We start from the raw sequence: 23,141 nt of genomic DNA, 5'->3' as shown, positions 1-23,141 counted from the left end.
TTATTTATAATTTTTTTTTAGCAAAAATTTAAAATACAGGTATTTGCTTAAATCTTGGTATGATGCTTTAAATGAACTTTATCTACGCCCGTGAGAAAAGAAATACTTTTCTCACTCAGTATGCTTGAGAAAAATAGTTCATTACTTTGGTGCCCATTTTGGTGTCATTAGGATAAAACTTTGGTGTCGATTTTCTCCAAAACTATAAAAGAGAGAGAGAGAGAGAATTGAAAATTTGCAAGTATCTTCAACTAGTGGTTTTATGAAACATTTTCTAAAAACGAAAAAAAAGTTCAACAAAATATTTCGAAAATTTTCGAAAACCAAATAAAAGGCGGCCGAAAGGTTTGTGTTTTTTAAACTCTTCTACTTTGCAATCAATACAAGCACTGATATTCAACACTTTCTACACAAGGTATTTCAATAATTAATTCAGTCAATTGTTTGTTTTCACTTGTTTTTTTCATTTTTGGGCGGTGTAAACAACAACCTTGTATCAGTAGCTAAAAAAGGTAAACGTGAGAGATACACACATCGCGTATATGAGAAGAGGGCGTACATATTATCTACTGATATAGGTACCATGAAATGATGCGCTGTTTAAAATATCAACACTTCATACATCACAAGTAATCTTCTCCAATCAAACCGATATCAGGAAACAAATCATCATCATAATAAACATTAGATTTTTAAGTGATGTTTTCTTACTAAATACATTGATTGCAAGATAAGTCGCTCATTTACTAATGACATACTTTAAGTGATTTTTTTTCTCGAAAAATATGGATTTAGCAACACATTCAAATGAATATTTATCATCGTCGAGATCTCCTGGCGGTGTGGCTGATCAACATCAACATACATTATCTATTGGAATTGAAGATTATGATTGTTCCTCGTCATATAATTCAATTGATGATGAGGATAATCGAAGTGTGGATGTTTTAAATGAGGATGACAGTACAAACGAATCAGTAAAAAATTTAAGTAGTGAAATTTGTACACCGAATGTAAATAAATTTTCTATAGATAACATATTAGGTATTAAAAAACAGTGTAGTGATAATAATTCTAATGATTTGATACACATTAAATTAAAAAATAGTGATAAGTTACATGAAACACATGCAAGATTTATTAGACCGACACCGATTCCAGCGATACCTAGGGGAGGTTAGTAAAGTATGCATTTAGTTCTTAAATTATTAGTACATTTTTTAATTTTACAAAATCTCACATTAATCGAATCAATACAAAGTTTGTGCCTTATCTTGAATAATTGAGGAACCAAGATATTTTACCGAAACGATCGAGTCCAACCAAGGCTGCCGCAGTTTTTTTTTTGATACAATGAAATAAATGAATTAAAATGCTTTGTTCTAAAACTTTATTTTTTTAATTATTTAAACTGCAACTTGTTTTTACATTTTTTGGCAAAAATATAATAAATGCTTTTTTCTAACACGCTTTTATTAGCTTGATATGTATCTGTGTAACGTTAATTTTGAACATGATTTCTCCCATTTCCCTAACGTCGGGATGAATAGAAACTCCACACACTTATCAAGGACTCACGACAATAAAATAATTTAATAGGTTTGTGCAATTATTCTGATCAGGATCTTCAGAATTTGCGATAAACTAAAAAAAAATATTTTATGGTGGAAGCGCAGATAACATTACATAAGACTAATAAATAATAGTTTAAAAAAAATTATATTAAAATAAAAAATATGCTTTTGTAGCTACTTGAACTAAAAAGTACGCTTTTGTAACTAGTTACTAAAATGTACAAAATAATTTTTCAGTTAAAAAAAAAAATATTAAGTGATTAAGAAAAAATCATTTCATGGTAAAAAAAAGTGTGGGGTGCATTTTAAGATATTTTATAATGACTTTACTTTTGCCAATATGTATTAAGAAAATATTTACAATAATTGAAATCTACACCCAACATTTTTTTAATATAACGCATAATTTATATATTTCATTATTTGGCCAATTTTGATGCTGGTAAGTCGTGCAAAAAACCAAAATTACACACATTTTTTTGTTTTTATTAGCTATAACTTTTGTTTTTAAACGTGATAGATAAGTTTCAAATAATAGGACCATCTGTCCACCGCTTTGCGCGTTACTGTTATAATATAAAACAAAAAACTTTTGACAGAACATTTTTTCGTAAATATCATTGTTTTCCAATTAGGGAAAAACTTGGAGTCCATTTTCTTCAAACCTATATAATAGATAGAAAATTGAAAATTTGTAGATAGCTTCAACTAGCTTTAACTATGAAAGATGAAGAGTTGAAAATTGTAGGTTCATTCAACTAATGAGTCTTTCGAAAATATTTCGAAATTTTCTAAACTTGATGGCCGAAATACCACCGAAAATGTTTGAGTTTCATAAAATTTTGTAATTTATTAAATGTAACGCAAGCAGTGATGTGCAAATATTTATACAGGGTAATTCATCAATTTTCTCAACTGTTACTTATTATTTTATGTTTGAATAAAACGACAAAGAAAAACCGTAATATTTCGTTAAAAACAAAATTAACGATAAGAGGGGCTATTTTATTAATATAATTTTATTTATTTCCTTTTTTGCCTGCTGGTTACAAAATTCAATTTTTGAAATATCGTATAGAAATGATTATATCTTGGAAAATAATAATAATGAGCGGTAAATATAGTGTCAAATATTAAATGATATTTACGTATTCAATTTCGATACTTACCTATACTAAAAAAATAATTATTCTCTATGGTCAAGGGAAGAAAAAAAGAAATTTATAATTTTTCAAAATTTATAATATAGAGTCCAGATAATACCACCCTATCCGTTGTGTGCGTAATCATGGTAGGGACAATAAAATCGATGCCAGCGTTTCCAGTGAAAAATTTTGGCGTTAAAGGAGGCTGTTATGACTAATTTGCAATTCTTTACATGCTACTGTTATAGAAAATGTCAAATTAAAGTTATTGAAAAACACTTATTAATTAATCTTAATGCATTAAAAATTGTGAAAATAAGAAATCAAATTGAACAAATATTATTTTTCAAATGTAAATTATCATAATTATTTATTTAAATTTGTGAGACAATAATATTAAATTTTCAATGTTAGTCATAAATGCAATCGATACAATTATATATGCATCCATACAATTCTATAATTAAAGTAGTGTATCGTTACTATGGAAACGCCTCCTATAAAACTCACGCACGGTGCGAATAGCTGACAAGCTTATTTGGCAAGAAAGGTTCCGACGAAATTGATTGATTTCAAGGGTTTTGAAATATTCTGTACGTTTTGAAACAGCATAATAACAATTTTATCGTATCAATTCTCAAAACTTACATCCGTATTTCAAACCAAATTTAACTTATATAAATTAGAAGAGTATATTTTTATAAAATATACTCTTCGATTGAGTACAGCCAATAACCCTACACCTATCCCAGAAACAAAACTTTCATCAAATCAACGATTAGACTTAACCGTGCATGTCGAATAACGTGAATAATTCTGTATATTCGAAACATTTAATAAGAATTAAAAGACCGAGTCAGCAATTGATGAAATTGGGCAAAATCTACTTTATCAGCCGGTTATCCCAGTTGTCTTTATTATTAATTTGAGACCCAATCTTTTTATTAGTAATTTGGGAGAAAATTCCGAAGAATTTTTAGAAAGACATTTAGTGTGGTTAAGGGTAGCTGCTTACATAAGCGACCCAAAGTTTAGCCACCATTTAATTTCATAATTTAACGTAGATACTGAATAAAAACGATTATTGTTTTGTATTACAGAATTCAATTCAATTTAATTCTGATTGATATAATAAGTTGTAATTTTATAAATAATAAATTCGTTACTTTTAAAGATTTATTAAAGAAAATTGAAAAAAATACACTCGAACCCGGACTTCTTGGATTAATGTCAAACGCCCTACCAATTAGGCTATTCGAGTTCTAGTCACGAATGCAATTTTTTCAACTCAATGAATTTTTTTAATTTGTTTATCCACTTATTTATTAATATTACTTATTGTTGTTGTTTACTTATAATTATGCATACGATATTTACATCATGGTCCATTCGATTATTTTTGATGTACTATGCTACATACAGGCGTAAACTAAAACTCGTTACTTTTAAAGACTGGCAAAGAAACTTTTTTCAACAAAATTTCAAAATGTACCAAAGTAAAATTAAAGTACTTCTTGTAAATTTGCCAACTGTAGTGCGAACTTATCTGGGCTCCATAAACAAATACTATACAATTTTAAAATTATGGACGGTACCCAAGTAACCCAAGTAATATTTTTATAACTAGGAGACACAAAGAAAATGAATTTTAAGTTTCAAGGAATATATTTTGACTGGACAATGGGAAAAAATATGCTATTAAACTGTTTTAAGTTTAAAAACTGATATTCGTTTTTATATATTAAATAATCAAAGTTTCGTGAAGTAAGAGGTTGGAATTTATTGGAGGAAATACAAACACCAACAATGGCAAATTCCACTTGATAAAGTCGATAGGCGAAAGAAATATATAATAATCTTCTCAAATATTAAGCTTCGAAATATTATGATGGTTTTAAATATGTTTACTGTACTAGTTTTACCAATAATCACTTACGGTAGAGAAATCTCGGCTTTGGATTGTAGCAAAGATCAATTTAAATTGTAAATATATTCGCTTACCTATCATTTCTATAAAGAAAAAAAAATATAAAGAAATATTATGTGTTCCGAAGTCGACTCCTAATTCGATACTCAATATGGAGTTGAGTGTTCAATTGAGGATATGTGCATTCAAAAGGCCCTTTGCTATTATTCACGGTTAATGAATTTAGTCACAAAATTTTTTAACTGGTAGTTTTTGAGCTTCAGGCAATCAACGCTTTTGATCAGAATGATCCGAACAAATTTTGGGCTATTTGAAAAAGTTTCGCAGAAAGCTATTTTTCTCGTCATATAGTTACTATAAATATAATATATGTGTAGCTTTGATCGCCTATAGCTCGAAAACTACTCGTTAAAGAGTTTTGTGGCTGTGAGAGTTTTTGATCAAATCGATCTGATGAAAATCTGGTTTGAAATATTTAAAAGAAAGTCATTTCCCTAGTTATATATTAAATGGTCGATAGAGCTTTTTATTAGAATGATCCAAGAACATTTACGGGCGGGTTAGAAAAAATTTCAAAGGAAAAAGACTGTATTTGGTAAATTTTTTAATTTGGTTTTTTTTTTCAGTTTCATTATATCCAAATTTATTGGGCTACGACCAAAATACCTCAGCAAATATTTTAAGTATACTAACATCATCACCCAATCACACTATAAATAGCGGCAATTCATCCAATACAACCAGCCCCACATCTCCTGGTGTCACATCATCAGTAAGCAGTAACACAACAGCCTATCACCTACAATATCATCATCCAACAAGTGGTACCAGTGGACTAAGTAGCTCAACAATTAGTAATGGTAGTGGACCTACTTCGTCTTCAATAACACCAACCACTGGACATCATATACCTAGTACATTATTGTATGGTGCATGGTTTAGCGGTGGAACATCAGCAACAGACGTGAAAACTAGTCAAATATTTAACTTACAAGGTAAAGTTGTTCATATTTAAAAATATTGTTCTTGCTTAAATCTGTTCCTTAAAGTATTTCCAGCATGAAAGCACTTGCCGACAGATTTGGCCTATTTTTTTTACAGGCTCAGAAAAATAATAATGAGCTTTAACCTCCGTTTCTGAGACCACGTTAATAACAGAGGCCACCCACATCATTACTTTTTTAATATTTATTTATTTGTCAAATTACATCCAAATATACAATTAATTGTTATGATTTGGGTGGAGTCGGTTACTTCGTTCTTATCCAAGCGACGACAGTGTGATCAATTTACTAACCAATTAACTTTTTTGTTCACACTGCCACTGCCTGCAGTCGAACCCAAAACCTCCCAGCCAGTAGTCAAAGCAAGTTGAGACGACTTAACAAGCTCTTCTACTAGCCAGTTGACAGACTGCTGCTGGATTCGAACTCGAAACTGGTATTCACTAAAATAATTACAAAACGCTAGCACCTAAACGACCACAGCCATTTACCACATTTGAAAAATAAATAAAATAAAATATATATTTAACAAAGGTCATTTATTTTTCATAAATTTTTCGCTTTTTTCAAGGTTTAGCAACCGAATTACCGTCTGGCAAATTAATTTTAGGTTTTGGTATACTTAAATAACATAATATTAAAATTACAGACATAATAAAATTCTTTTAAAATTTAGTATTATGACCTGTACATATAGGCTGCGCAGTACTAAACGCAACCGCTTCCGGCAGCCAGACCGCCCAAGTTCTAACAGAAAGAGCAAGGGGAACAACATATCATAAAATCAGCAATAATAAAATTCTCTCTCGAAAACGTTGCGAGCTCCTATACTATTGGGATTTTTTAAATTTCATATGATTTATAATATTTACAAAAGATAATTCCAATTATTATTCTCACAAGCAGTATGTAAGGAATGTCTCTTTATTAAGCGAAAATCTGAAATTATATTTTATCGTTGAAGATAGAAACTTGAATTTTTCAACAGATTTTTAAAGCAAATACAGTATAAAAGATTTTCTTACAAAATGGAATATCATTGAATGAATATTAGATACAGAACTACTAATAGTTCTATAAAATATCTACTAAATTTTTCATGATACTCCTATTCTTAAACAATCGAATATATATATATTTCAAATATACCCAAGTGGTGAGGTACCAAATAATAGGGCATTATGTGTAAATTAAAAAACTGTGATATAAATGAAAGTATTTCAGCCATTTTTAAGTTATGTATCCTTTTATCCGGGATTTATCGAATTTCATAAAATGTACTAGATACTTCTCATCTATTTCCATGCAACCATAATGTCCCACAGCGAAGTATGGCGGGGTACAGCTAATTGATTATAATTTTTGATTGATTGTGTACATTATTATTTATTTATACATGCATTCAATTATAAATTATTGAGCTTAACCCGCATAGAAGTATTTCATATATCACGCAATAAAAACATTATTGAAAATTGAAAATATTCCATCAATAGAAAATTTTTTTTATTATAATATTCCGAAATTTTATATTATTTGAAACGATATTATTTAATTTGAATTGTTATAAAAAAGTAAATCAAAACTTTTGGATGAAACCGTTGTTCGTTTTAGATATTAAATTGTATTTTCTATTAAAACATACAGGGAATTCAATAAATAAGTGTAGGATGAGTCAACGAAATCAAAACTTTATTTTGTGACCCCAGAGAAAAAGTTCGAGAGGTGTTAAGTCTAAAGATCTTGCAGGCCATTCCCTAGCACTCCTCCTATCCTTCCATTTCTCACCTTGGTCTTGAAAACTTCGAACATGCACATCGTAATGTGAAGGAGCTCCAATTTTGTTGGAAATGAAAGTTTTCCTCACTGAGTATCGAGTTTCCGATTACATCTACTTGGTTCCCTAAATATTATGTTATTAAGGGATATATTACATTTTCCAACATATCAAGGCTCACTTCTCCATTCAATGTAAATAGTAGCAATTATTCCGTTTTCAAGAATACCAGCCCATACATTAATTTTGTGAGGAAAATGGGTATGATCTTCGTGGAACAGGTGCGGGTTTTCATTATCGAAGCACCTACAACTATGCCTGTTAACAAGTCAGTTTAAAAAAAGTGCACCTGTCGCTGAAACAGGGATCAGACATAAAACTAGGATTTCCAATGATTCTTTCGAACATTTGTTAGCAAAATTCAATTCTTCGATATTAATCGTCTTTACTGAGTTGCTAATGAATTAGAATTTTGTAAGAAAAGTTATTTTTCAACACTTTATGCACGGAACCAATGGAATATTAATGACGTTGAAGGCTTTTCTGATAAACATTGTAGGATCAGCGGCAAAATGCCAAAGCGCAAGTGAAAATTTCTACTTGTGACCAAAATTCTTGTCTGAGTATCTTTTTGTGCACATCGAATATGTTTCTTCAAATTTTTGAACAAGTTTCATCACACAGCAGTCACATCCTCGTCTGAGTGTTTTGCGATGAAAACTAGAGCAGTTCCTCGAGTAAAACCATTTTAAGCTCCGTAAGCGAAAATGAATACTATTCTTTCTTCTACAGGGTACACTATTTTTGGAAACATATTCTTCTTCCTTATTCAAAAGTCTTTTCCGCAACAAATGCTACTTTTATCAAAATAAGACTCGACAAAGAAGTAAAGAAAACCGTACTGATGTTTGGCAGAATTTTTTGGATTTATTTTTCCATGACTGCCTTTGAAAATGACAAAAATACCAGACCAAGGGCTAAAGTTCGCGAAGAGTTCAAAAATATAATTTATTTTTGCCTAGCATTAACTAATGGTAACCATTTTGAACATGCCATAAAATAATTAACAATCTAATTTAATTCAACGATGTATCCAATCTGCAATATTTTGCTAATAATAATTGATTCCATGCCTTCCATTGAGCACCAATCGATGGATTTCATTTTTTAACATGATTGACTTGAGAATTTTATGTCTCTTCAAATATCAGTCGAACGCCTCTACTAATTCGAAAAAAAGAATTCAGATTTTTTTTTTCAGTGAAACTTGTTAATCATAAACCCATCCAAAATGCATTGATTGATCGCGATCTTTTCCAAAACATGTCTCGGTCAGAAACGATGATTTATAGTCAATTTTGGCATGACATTCTTGAAAGGTTCAATTATACGAGCGAGTATTTGAATTTTCTGAAGTCTTTGAAAATTTTTGTGGAATCTAAAAGAGACTAGCTTAAATAATACAAAACTGCAGACAGGGAATTGTCCGATGAACAATATAAGAAAGCGTGCGTTCTGGATCTGTGAATGTTCGGCTAAGAGCCCTAGATTATGAAAAAGCAAATGAAGTGCGACTGCCACCGAAAGTCTAATTTCGAAATGCATCTTTTCTTCCAGTCATTGACCAACACATCGTTTTGTTAAATTAATGAATTTATGAACAATTCGGTTTCTATGGTTAAATGACCATCACCTTGAATGGCTAAATGGAACTCGATTTAGCTTGCATCTTACCCATTTTACGAAACAGTACGAAAGAAGAAAGGATGATTTAAAACCAAAATTTTCTATATCGAATAATTTTGCAAAATAATGTCCAATCTACTTTCTGCAATGAAGAAATTACAGTACGCACGTATTTAGCGATGGTGGTGGCGAATTCTGATGGCGATACATCTTTCTGAAGATAATTAAAATAGATTGCGAATATCGATGAATCAAGAACGCTTGACGAATCTAATACTTCTTAGTTTGGAAAGCTACAGACTTCTTTGTATGAATTTTAATATGAATACTTTTGCGAACATGAAATCGTGTAGAGTTTGATTAATTGAATTGCAAAGCGCTTGTAAATGAGCAAACCCCTAAGAATAAACGTATGCAATGTATCATGCATGTTGTCCAGCTTGATTATACTTATAGCTAAAAATTTTAAGGGGCATCAACCAAATTTTTACCTAAGGACCTCCAAATTCTATATTCGGTCGCGCACGAACTTTTGAATATATTTTTGGCAAAGGCTATGTCGGAGAACAAACCAGATCACATTTTAAAGAAGCGATTCATATTTAATGTGTGACAGAAATTAAAAACAAAATATAATATAATTGTCAGCCATTTTGTTGGATGACATTGGATACATTTAAAAAAAAAGTTATAAAATGGTTGCTACTTTATTATCAATATTATTTATGTACTTTTTAGAGTAATATCTTTTAAGTAAATAAATAATAAAATATAAGCGAATATTTTTAAGATTTGTCTATAATTTATTAGGTAATAAAAATTATTGAAATTATTATTTAATATTTATCATTATATGAACAACAAAATACCAAAAGGTTTTAAAAAACTGTCCATTGTAAACAGAAAATGTATTACATGCAATGTTATTATTAAAGACAAGGAGTAACTATACTAATGTTGTTATCTTGGTATTGATCATAAAGGTAACATAACATAGAGGCGTAAAAGCATAGGAAATGCAAGAAGTGATATATTGACTGCTAAAAAAGAAACCGAAAAAGGGACTGTCTTTCCTCTTTTTATCGAATTATTGTATAAACACGTGCATACAAAAATCTACCAAACTCAATTTACCGCATATGATTTTCTTGGAAGTCTCAAGCAATTAATTAGAATAACGTTTTTTGAATGTTTTTGTTCTTCCAAACGAGAAAATTTTCAAAATATTAATATACCTAGCCTAAAATATCATAAAGCCGAAATAAATTGACACATAATTTACAACACATATTTTTTTGTGTATACTCAAGACGAAGACAGCTATACCTGTACTTTTTTTAGTTCTCTCTCTATGAGGATCAACCGTTTGGATGACCATTTTACGGCTCTATATTATTACTTCTATGGTATTTATTCAAACGATTAAACCCGCAAAATTTTTATGTAAATTTGGTGCTCCATGGAATACCCATTTCATTTTACCCGCAGAAAAGATATATAACGGGTGCCAAATTAATAGATTTGTGTCGAACAGGTCCAATCTTAATGACGTATTTTTCTTTCAAGAAAATTCATGTAGCTGCAATACAAAGCCGTTGCGCCGTTGATTGTTGATTGCTTGCTATATGAGTATGAAACGCTTTTACAAAGCATAAATATGAATGAAACTTGGATGAAGGAGGTAAAACTTGATTAATTAATCTTGACCAAGCGTTGGCAAACTAAGGCTTGATTTAACAGCCTGGGGCGAAACTTGGACTCGACTTGGCAACCCAATACTCACTCTCGCTTCCACCTTATTGCATGTTAATATTTTATTGGATTTTGAATATGTATATATTTTGAATGTATCTTACTAAATTAGTATACAGTAATGTTGAAAAAGCCTTTTCGAAATTTCGATCTGAGGCATAATTTCCGATATTTATTGCGAAAATTAAAAAATCCATCAATTCACAGAACACTGAAAGTCAGCAGGCTTAATAGCCGTGCATTTATTTATCTACCAACAAACGGTAAAATAATTTAATTAAACCGGAAATCTAAAACTTAAAACATAACTTATTACTCCAATTTGTTTATACCCTACATCCCCACAGAAACAGTTATTGCTTTGAAACTACATAAAGAACTTACATATGTAGAAACTCTAAATTAGTTTTAGAAAAATTGGACTAATTTTTATAGTATTATGATACTTATTTTAAGTCGAAATTTAAACAAATTTTATTTTATAAAAAATTAAAGGCCTTTTGGTATTTTTTGTCCCAGATTCCAGAATATGTAGGATTCCATTCTCATCCCTGGTAAATGGTGAATCAATAATAATAATAATAATAATAATGCCCTTGTATCCTGAATTGCTTTTGATTCTTGGATATATTGTTATAAAAAGTATCTCAATTCTGTGTGCCTTCTGGTAAAGGGTGCCTCTAGCGTATTCCATTGAACTCTGTCACGAACCACTATATTCCAGTGAGTGCCCGCTGTAAACTTTAGTTCGTCTTTCTATCTCTTTACTTTATTCCCCTTTCTCCTTTTCCTATTTCTTGGGTACCCACTTTTGATCTAATTTGCTCATTCATTCTCTTTATTGCTCTTTTGCAATATTGCAGAGTGTTTCTGTGATGTTTAGTGAGTGCTCATGTTTCACGACCAGATGTAATGTAGGACAATATGCTATTCTTGTGTTGATTTCTCTAATTGGTCTTTAGGTGATATTATTTACCCTAGACACATGTATTCATCTACATATTATAATGCTTTTGCATCTACAATAATTGCTATTTTTTTTGAAGCTGGTTAACAGTTTTGTTTTTTCCGTGTTAATGCACAATCCTACAGAGGTACTTTCTTTGCTTAGAGCTTGGATCATGTCTTCCAGTTTACTTGGGTGTTTCTCAAATAGAATTATGCCATACGCAAATCTAAGATGGCTTAAACTAATGGTACAGTAAATCTGGCATTTTGACTGGAAAAAATTACAATGGTGGATCTGAGGTTATAGATCGTTAGGGAGGCATGTAAATAACTTTACATGGAATCTATTGAATTAAGGGAAAAGTTTTTCAAATAAAAAAATGTAGAAGACACTGTCAGCTACATTTTATGTCATTGGAGCAACGTCATACGAGTTAAATTTCAAAAAGTAGGTGGCGTTAAAGTATCAAAAACAGGGTTTTCCACGGTTTTCATTAAGAAAAAATGATTTTTTTGTAAAAGTGTAAATAAAAAAGTTGTTTGACTCAAAATTAGCTTCAACTTTTATTTAAACAATTTTTTTGTAAAACTTACCGCTTTTGAAATACAGCTTGCTAAAAAATCTGAAAGTTAAGTTTTTTAAAATTTTGAAAAGGAGTACTTGATTTCCTTTTTATTTTCTTGGTTTATTTTAAACATACATTGCTTTACTATAGCTCGGAAACGGTAAGTTTTTCATAAAAATTGTTTAAATAAAAGTTGAAGCTAATTTTGAGTCAAACAACTTTCTCATTTACACTTTTACAAAAACATCATTTTTTCTTAATGAAAATCGTGAAAAACCCTTTATTTGATACTTTAACGCCACCTACTTTTTGTAATTTAACTCGTATGACGTTGCTCCAATGACATAAAATGTAGCTGACAATGTCTTCTACATTTTTTATTTGAAAAACTTTTCCCTTAAACCAATAGATTCCGAGAAAAACGCATTCCAAATTTTTTTTCCCCATTTTTTTGGATTTTCTCAAAAACAGCGGAACGAAAAATTCTCTTAATTTTTTTTAAAGTTATTTACATGCCCCCCTAACGATCTATAACCTCAGAGTCACCATTGTAATTTTTTCCAGGTCCGGCCTTTTTTTCGTCTATATTGACTGAAGCCATCTTAGGTGAATCAATAGGTATATATAAAAACCACCCAGTATTGTCCACTACTTGTTATTGCTAATTGTTCACAAAGGGCATATTTTACATGATATTTAAATAAATAATTCTCGCATATAAATATTAATAATAATAATAATAATTATTATTATTATTATATAGGCACTTACAACTACACAGTATATAATATTAATATTATTGGTATTTTAATATTTTTACACATAAAACTTAGATGTTAGATATTTATTTTACCAATTTACACTTAACTGTTACCTTTTACATATGTATTTAAGATTGTTAGTTTTATATTAACACTGAATAAGAAGTATATGACAGCTTTTAAATAATAAATACGTTGACAATATTTTAAATTAGTACTTTAAAGCCGTGTTAGGTCCGATTCTACATTTATTTAGTCCACAGTACATCACGTATTTTTTTAAGTTATTACCACGTACTCCAAACTTTATAAGTAGCTTTGCTTTGTTGAGTCTACCATACTTTTTATTACGTGACGATTCTCAGAAATGCTGCGTAAACGAGATACTAAACATGCCAATTTAGAATATGTTCCGATATATAATGAGACCACTGTAAGATATGACATTTATTCAGTATATTACGAAGCCGTTCTTTTTTAGTTATCTATACTGGTTAGGTACCTACTGGCTAAAATGGAAAGTCAAGTATACTGTAACTCCGTTTTTTGAAACTGTTGTCAAACGAAAATAATTTTCATTACAAGGGTCTCTGTTTGAATATTGTTATAATTAAATATTTGATAAATATTTAATATATTCAAGATTAGCTGTGAACTACCCGCTTTGCTGGGCAACATCCCCACTTGCACCCCTCCCTCCACATTTCCTTGCGTGGGATAACAGTTTTGTAATGTACACGTCATGCTCTTTTATTTGATACCCCACTTAGGTATATTTGTAAATATTCGATAATTCCTTCCCACTTTCTCGCTACACCTTTCTACCCTCCGAAGGTTAAAAGTAGATAAAGACAATAGATCTTTGAAGCTGGTTGTATATCGTGTCAATATTTGAGCTTAATCGATGCACAACTTTTTTAGTTTTTGAAGCATATCCCTTTCAACCCCTATTTCAACCCCTTACTCTACTATAATATGGATGTATTATACATAAAAACCTTCCTCTTGAATCACTCTATCTATTAAAAATCCGTGCATCAAAATCCGTTGCGTAGTTTCAAAGATTTAAGCGTACAAAGGGACATAGGGACATAGGGATATAGGGACAGAAAAAGCGACTTTGTTTTATACTATGTAGTGATTAGTTGAAAAAGTTAAATTTTTTGTACATTATAATAAAAATATATCAACTTTTAATTAGTTAAAATATTATATTTTCATTTAACATGAATGTAATGCCTAAAATTTCTATTAATAAAACAGTTTTATTTAACATTTTATAATTATGATAAATAATTTATTTATATTAATAATTGACGCAAAATATTATAAAACTGGCGCTATTTGAATTTGATCAATTGGCCAAAGCACTGAGAGGATCTTTCCTCCAAAACGCCAATGCTTGCAGTACAAAAACAGCGGCAATTCATGACGTTTCATGAATTGATTTCCTGACAGTACTGCGGCAATGAACTATTATTCCATATCGGAACGATTTTCTCTCTAGTAAGAGCACTGAGCAGTGCTCGCTGTGTATATGATAAAAATTAGTAAAAATGATCTTAATATTTACGCAAAATATTAAGAATTAGCCGTATTTGTCAGTTTGCAGTAGGCTGACTTGTAAGTTTAGATTTTGGTTAAGTATCTTCAACAATGAGAGCCATCGCCCTGTATAACTGTGCAAAATTTCAAATCGATATTCCTATAAATAACGAAAATATGGGGGTCTTTATCTTATATGCGACACACTGTATAAAAACTTTTGGCCCATTACCTAACTTTTTATACCTTGTATATATGAAATATACATAGTATATTAAGTTTAGTCCCAGTTTGTAACGCTTAAAAATAATGATGCTAGGAAAAAAATTTTGTCATAGGTGTTCATAAAATCACCTAATTAGTCCATTTCCGGTTGTCCGTCCGTCCGTCCGTCCGTCCGTCCGTCTGTGGACACGATTACTCAAAAACGAAAAAAAATATTTAGCTGAAATTTTTACAGCGTACTCAGGACGTAAAAAGTGAGGTCAAGTTCGTAAATGAGCATCATAGGTCAATTGGGTCTTGGGTGCGTAGAACCCATCTTGTAAACCGTTAGAGATAGAACAAAAGTTTAAATGTAAAAAATGTTCCTTATCAAAAATTAAACAACTTTTGTTTGAAACATTTTTTCGTAAACATCACTGTTTACCCGTGAGGGCGCCAATTAGGCGGAAATTTTATAATATGTACTATACTTGATTATCAATTATGTATGTGTCACATGTTTGAATGTGTAATGTGATAAAGAAATCAACACTGACTATGCATGGTATTTCAACAATTAACTCAGTCAGTTGTTTGTTTTCACTTGTTTAACATGTATTTGAATTGGTAACCATGCAAATAAAATTAAATAAACATAAAAAATTGAAATAGATAATTCAAAAGAACCACTTTAGATTTACTCTTAGGTAATAATTGACATTAGTACCTACCATTAAACTAAATATCTAACGCATGACTAAAAATTAACGCATCTTTGAAATTTTTCCCAGTTGTTTATTAGGGTGTAAACACTTCGTAACAAAAGTCGATCTCTCAGGGGCGTACCTAACCCCTTTTTTTGGTGGTAGCTAAGAGTTATAATCAATTTTTTACAAATTACCAAAAAACTATGCATCAAATAAAGAAAATTCAATTAAAAGATCTAGCTGAAGTATTTGTGCACATTTTCGTTTATTTTTCGACGAATGGAATTTTTTTACTCATTCAATCAAATCTTGTGAGTAACCAAAATGTAACAGAGATCGAACAAAAGTTTAAATGTAAAAGTTATTCCTTATAAAAAAATAACAACTTTTATTTTGAATCATTCTATTGTAAACATCATTGTTTACCCGTGAGAGCAACTTGGAAAAAAACTTTGGGGTACATTTTCTCCAAAACTATAAAAAAGTGAGTTGATTTTTTCCAGGTTTTTGATTCAACTTCAACTAGTGGTTTTGTGAAACATTCTAGAAAAGCAAAAAAAAAATTCCAACTCTTTACCATCAATAGCTGTTTTAGTACACTCATTGCTACTACCTGTAAATCAGAAATTAACTATATAAATAAAAATTACAGTTTGTTTCCTATTTATAATAAATCTGAAAGTAAGGATGTTTGCTTGTTTGTTTATGTATTTGTTACGCTTTTACGCAAAAACGAACGAATTTGGATGAAACTTAACAATAATATAGCTCATACATAAAAATAACACATGAGTTATAATTTATAAAGATATATTTAAAGAATTAAAAAAATTAAATTTAGTCTGAAATTTAACTGCGCCATCTATTAGCATCATTTTAAATCATAAATTAAATATTTCTGTAAAATTTTAAATGTTAAGATAGTAAAAATTTAATTATGTTTTGATATTCTCAATGAGTTATGACTATTTTACTTCTTTTTTTAAATTGAAAACTGTACATATATTTTACCTGTATAAAACAATCCCTATCGCTATTTCCAGTGTTATGGAAGGGGAATAAATGAGAGCAAAGGACGTGAAGGCTATAAAACGATGGTCTTTACCAGTCTCGACTTTTAACTCCAGCGAAGCGGGCGGGTATTAAGCTATTGGATATAATTTGATAATTTAAAAAATGATAAAAAATATTAACCCTTAATGGTGGTAACCTTTTTATTTTTGTTACTTGCAAATTAAAATGTAAACTTAAAAAAAAAATGAAACAAAAATGTTGTTTTATTTTTAGTTTTATTTAGTGGGCACTATTATTTATTTTATTTAAATATATAGGTATAATGTATTTTGAAAACAAATGTTCGGCCAACTTAGAAAAAAATAACACCATATGTTTCTTAGAAACAGTGGATAAGCGAAATATTAATACCTATACAAATTCTAAAAAAACCTATTAAGTACTTATTCAAACAGTAAAATTGTTTAAATAATATACTATAACTTACTATTGATATTGTGCGTTTCATAATATGAACATTTGAAGAATTTTATGAACATTTATTTTTTAAATATTTGTTAATACGGTGACATAAATATATAAAGTAAATTATTGTACATGGTAATCTTTAACATTGTAGGTGGGAAGGCAGGCCCGCCCATCTTCATTTAGGTGAGACTATGATAAAATCACTGCTGTCAACATGGCCGACATAAGCTGGTCAAAAATTTTTAAGAAATTTTAATGTGAAACGGCAATTTTTGTTCAATTATCTAAACAATAAGAAAACAGAAAGAAGTTCGTAAAAAATTTAGACTCGCAGGGGAAAATGGGGTAATTGCAGCGAGTCCAAAATGGACTTCCCTAATGCCCGTAATTATGTAAATGAAATTCGTGTGTCTTTGTTTATTTTTGATAGAGCGCTAAAGCTAGCCTAAGGCCAGTGACGGATTTATGGCTTGCTGCCGCCCTAGGCCCCGTTCGATGCACCGCCCTTTTTGATAGAATGAATTTCATTAATTTTGATCCAGTTTTTTATTTTAAAGTAGCTTAATTTATTAAAATATAATTTTTTAAATATTACTGATAAACAAGACAGATAAATATATATATATATAAACTTCAGACAGATAAATAATTCATATTTCTTTTAATATTAATCATGCAATTTGAAAATTTCTTGGACTAGTTGGGCTTCAATAGACAGTAATGCAAGTGCATAAAGTCTATCTTGGCCCATGCTTGCGCGTAAATAGGTTTTTACCCTTTTAAGAGTAGAAAAAGATCTTTCTCCTGAATAATTTGTAGCCGAAATACTCAAAAAAATACGGAGAGCAATGTCCACATTCGGATAAACATCTTGAAGATTCCATGAATGATGTTCCTAAAAAATCCCCATTATGAGGATCTCCTATTCGTTCAGAATTTCTTCGAAATGGCAATCCTCTTATTGCTAATGATTTAATAATTGCTCGGTATAAAATTTTTTTTCAATACGCTATTTCCTCGTCGAGCTGTTTTATGTTTTATTAAAGTAAAGAACATTACTCGATAAAGAATATCATTGATCGATTAAAAAATTAACATCTTACCCACACAGATTGAGAAGTAGATTAATGAATTTTTATAATTGATTGTCTTTACTTTTTTGTGAATCTAATCCTTCAAATTCTGCCGCCCTAGGCCCGGGCCTCACGGGCCTAGGCCAAATCCATCACTACCTAAAGCGCACAATGACTTAGTTGCACTTATTCGGTTGTAAGAAACGATTGTTTGTTTTTTGCTGCACTGTTATAAAAAATACAAAAGAATAACGTTTCAGTTCATCATTAAATACATACGTTTAATATTGTATTTACGTTAATTAAATCTCTAAATCTATCTAATTTAAGATATGACTATTGAAATTTTGAAAGTTTACGAGATGTAATTTTGAAATTTTATTTGTTCGATTGAAGGTTAAGCGGGAAATGAGTGTTGTATGGCTCTCATTACCTCATCGCAGGATTTTTTATTCCTCGTACCTATAATAAGAGTGCCCCAGGAATTTTCATCGCATTTCTTTTTATTTTTCCACGCTAACGCCACTCGCCTCAGCTTGAAAAAGATGGACCACCGGGAGCTATCTTCACCTGCTCCCATAATGATTGGACAAACGAGACAATTTTGTCACCAAATGTTCCTTTTGTTATTTAATTCTTTGATATATAAGATTAGATTTATTTGAGACTGACTGAAATCAAAGATGAGATTGCTCTTTTAATAGCTCCCATTCGACTAATGGGACATTTATTAAAAGACACAATCCAGAATTTTTTTAATTTTCGCCAATTGATTTTCTGGTAACCAGGTAATTACAACTAACGTTTATGCCAAATAAAAATTTAAATTATAGAAATTATGAGTTTTATTAACAATATCATCTCAAAAGGGATGATTTTGAAAAATCACGGGTAAATTCATATAAATCAACACATTCGACACCCGTTACATGATGGGAAATCATTTTATCTGTTACTAGCAGATACCCGCCCGCTTTGCAGGACAATTCCTGTTTTAAAAACAAAGACTATCACATTATAGCCCTCACTTATCCTCCCTTTAGTTCACAATTTCATGGATTTTAATTTTTTGCCCATGATACTCGCTGACACTGTAACTTTCTTTAGGTCCAATCATTAAATTATCCTGATTTTTATACTTTTTGTATCAAAATTACCCATTCCACTGAGATTCGTTAAATTCCAAACCTAATTTTTTTTGCTATTTTCTCGATTTTATCAAAGGGGAACCCCTTAAAAAAATTGCAAAAAATCGAGAAATTTTTTGTATCTCGAATTTCGATTAAATTTTACCCAAAAGTACAAAAATCGGGTGCAATAGATGACTGGTCGAATAGTTTTTGAGATACGGACTAAAATCGATCCAAATATTGCGATATCGCAAAAACTCTGCATCCAATCATTAAACTAACCCGATTTTTATACTTTTTACTCGTAAATTAACGACATATTTGAATTTCGTCATAAAAACTAACATTAAAATTTATTAAACGCCTATGAAAATGTGTTATGATATCATTAAAAGTCAACAAAAGCCAAGAGTAAAATAAAAAACTAATACAAACAAGATTAAAAAGCAATTAAGGCATGTTTCCAAACTATTATTAGGTTGTAAACAAAAGAAAACAAACAATTGACTGAGTCAATTGTCGAAATACCATGTATGGACAGTGTTGATTACTCTGTCTGATACTATAACTGATATAACCATAACATACATACTATACAATTTTGTGCTCTCACGTAAACAGTGATGTTTACGAAAAAATGTTGATTAATATTTTATAAGGAACATTTTTTACATTTAAATTTTTGTTCTATCTCTAACGGTTTACCAGATAGGTCCTACGCAGCAAAGACCCAAATGACCTTATGACCCCTTATGAAAAATTCGAAAAAATCGTAAAAAATTATTTGTTTCGGAATTTGATGAAACTCAGTTTATAAGGTAATTTTGACCCAAGAAATTCAAAAATCGAGTTTATTTGGCGATTGGCCGAGTAATTTTCGAAAAAAACGATATTTCGGATCGATTTCCGGTATTATCTCGAGAAGTATTCACCCAATCGTTAAATGAAACCGATTTTTGTATTTTTTGGGTCAAAATTACCTTATATACAGAGTTTTATCGAAATTGGAGACGATAAATTTATATCGATTTTTTGCAATTTTTTCAAGGGGTACCCCTTAGAAAAATTCGAAAAAATCGTAAAAAATTATTTGTTTCGGAATTTGATGAAACTCAGTTTATAAGGTAATTTTGACCCAAGAAATTCAAAAATCGAGTTTATTTGGCGATTGGCCGAGTAATTTTCGAAAAAAACGATATTTCGGATCGATTTCCGGTATTATCTCGAGAATTATTCGCCCAATCGTTAAATGAAACCGATTTTTGTATTTTTTGGGTCAAAATTACCTTATATACGGAGTTTTATCGAAATTGGAGACGATAAATTTGTATCGATTTTTTGCAATTTTTTCAAGGGGTACACCCCTTAGAAAAACTCGAAAAAATCGTAAAAAATTATTAGTTTCGGAATTTGATGAAACTCAGTTTATAAGGTAATTTTGACCCAAGAAATTCAAAAATCGAGTTTATTTGGCGATTGGCCGAGTAATTTTCGAAAAAAAACGATATTTCGGATCGATTTCCGGTATTATCTCGAGTAGTATTCACCCAATCGTTAAATGAAACCGATTTTTGTATTTTTTGGGTCAAAATTACCTTATATACAGAGTTTTATCGAAATTGGAGACGATAAATTTATATCGATTTTTTGCAATTTTTTCAAGGGGCACCCCTTAGAAAAACTCGAAAAAATCGTAAAAAATTATTAGTTTCGGAATTTGATGAAACTCAGTTTATAAGGTAATTTTGACCCAAGAAATTCAAAAATCGAGTTTATTTGGCGATTGGCCGAGTAATTTTCGAAAAAAACGATATTTTAAATCGATTTCCGATCGATTTATCTATACCAAAATTTTTTTCGTAGCATCAGTATTTTTAAGCGTTACAAACTTGGGACTAAACTTAATATACTACGTATATTTCTTATATACATGGTATAAAAAGAAATTTTACGTTGAAATTTAATAAACAGTAAAATTAATATTTTGCTACGAAACACAAATTAACTTCTGATGAATGGCTTTAATGGTTTACTTAATCCTGACGGATCATTATAGACCACTTTCTCCTACATAAATTTTCTTATATAAATAGATTACATAATTTAAAGAATTTAATTACGATTAAAAATTATTTTATAGTTGTTTTCGTAAATAATTGATTAGAGACCAGATGCAAGTTTTATCCCTTCAAAATATAATACCATTCATTTTTACTTACTTTTACATTTATATCTTACTTGTTTCAGGTCCAAAAACTTCAAATCGTCGATCACGAAAACCTGGTTTGGATCGTAAACCACGTCAAGCATACAGTGCCAAACAACTGGAACGATTAGAATCAGAGTTCAAAATCGATAAATACTTGAGTGTTAGCAAACGAATGGAATTATCGAAAGCATTAAATTTAACTGAAGTACAAATTAAAACATGGTTTCAAAATCGACGAACAAAATGGAAGAAACAATTAACAACTCGTCTTAAAATGGCACAACGCCAAGGTTTATTCCCGCCGCCACATTATTTTACAGCGTCAACTGCAGCCGCTGCTGCTGCTCATCAACAATATTCAGCATTATTTGCACCTTATTACACAACAGCGAATCCTTTAAATTGTATATTTAATGCAGCAAACATAGATGACACTGGTGTAGTTGTTACTTCACCACCTGGAGTGTCACCAACTTCAACAACAACCATGAAGATTGAAGGAAACCAATAATAAACTTTTAACTCTGCGTTCATAGATGGAGTTCAAATTGTTGTTTTTTTCGTTCAACAATAGCTTTAAAATTTACCACCTAGATATAAATTATGTTTTTTGTTAGAAACTTCTCTTTTGTAGAAACAATATATATATTAATTAATAAAGACCTGTACCTATTATTATTAGTATTATTAGAATCATTCTTTTTAACTTCCCGCTAAGAAAATAGGGAAGTTATTGTTTTCACCCCGTTTTGCCAAAATCGAGTTTTCATCAGATCTCGACGTTTTAAGGTGTCAGGAAGCTTCCCTGACTACTTCCGCGAGGGTGTCTGTATGGCTGTATGTGTGTGTGTGTGTGTGTGTGTGTGTGTGTGTGTGTGTGTGTGTGTGTGTGTGTGTGTGTGTGTGTGTATGTAAACCTATCATTACTTTTGAACGGCTTGTCCGATTTGATCGCGGTTGGTGCCATTCGAAAGGGCTTGACCAAACTTAGATTTTGAGTCCGATTGAGTTGGACCGATTCGAACCGATAGATTTCGAGAAATCTATCTTGAATTATGTAATTAAAAGTTTTATTTTTGATACTTGTATTTTCTGTCCATCTTCCTTAATTTTCCAAAAAAAGAAAACGGTTAACTGTTCAGCAAAACTTTCTGCTTTTCTTATCACAAAATGGAAGATAAAATAAAAATATTATAAAGGAAGCATTGGCGTGCTTATATAATAAACTAGCTGTTTCCCGCCCGCTTTGCGTGGCGTAAAATATACCCGCTTTGCTGGGCAACATCCCCACTTGCACCCCTCCCTCCACATTTCCTCGCGTTGGATAACATTTTTGTAATGTACACGTCATGCTCTTTTATTTGATACCCCACTTTCTACCCTCCGAAGGTTAAAAAAATTTCTAAATGTAATTTAAAACATTCTGACCAAGTTTTGAACTATTAAAAGCAATAATTTAAAAATATGAATTTTTTATTCATGAACACCCCCGCAACTCCCCTTGTGGGTGGAATTTCGTAAAATCTTCGTTCTTAGCTGACCTCTACTTGGCAAAAGGAATATTCCTGCCAAATTTCAAGTCTCTAGGTCTTATAGTTCCAGAGATATCGTGATGAGTGACTATCTATCTATATAGATCTATAGAAAGTCT

The 23,141-nt window shown here is 30.5% G+C and overlaps 1 protein-coding gene across 1 annotated transcript; it reads left to right on the top strand.

Moving 5' to 3' along the window:
• The first annotated feature begins 1,134 nt into the window (after positions 1-1,134).
• Positions 1,135-22,001, top strand: LOC123290717 (barH-like 2 homeobox protein). The gene is made up of 3 exons (XM_044870995.1): positions 1,135-1,176; positions 5,273-5,641; positions 21,529-22,001. Exon 3 carries the CDS (start codon positions 21,663-21,665, stop codon positions 21,999-22,001), a length of 339 nt encoding a protein of 112 aa, XP_044726930.1. The 5' UTR covers positions 1,135-1,176; positions 5,273-5,641; positions 21,529-21,662.
• Positions 22,002-23,141: the final 1,140 nt, after the last annotated feature.

The sequence above is a fragment of the Chrysoperla carnea genome, chromosome 1 (genome assembly GCF_905475395.1).
Source record: "Chrysoperla carnea chromosome 1, inChrCarn1.1, whole genome shotgun sequence".
NCBI classification, from domain to species: domain Eukaryota; kingdom Metazoa; phylum Arthropoda; class Insecta; order Neuroptera; family Chrysopidae; genus Chrysoperla; species Chrysoperla carnea.
The sequence above is the reverse complement of the archived record's forward strand: the minus strand, read 5'-3'. Positions and strand labels throughout refer to the sequence as shown.

Bases quoted from the DNA above. Each gene is read 5' to 3' on its own strand.
- LOC123290717 (XM_044870995.1), top strand. From the start codon at position 21,663: ATGGAATTATCGAAAGCATTAAATTTAACTGAAGTACAAATTAAAACA.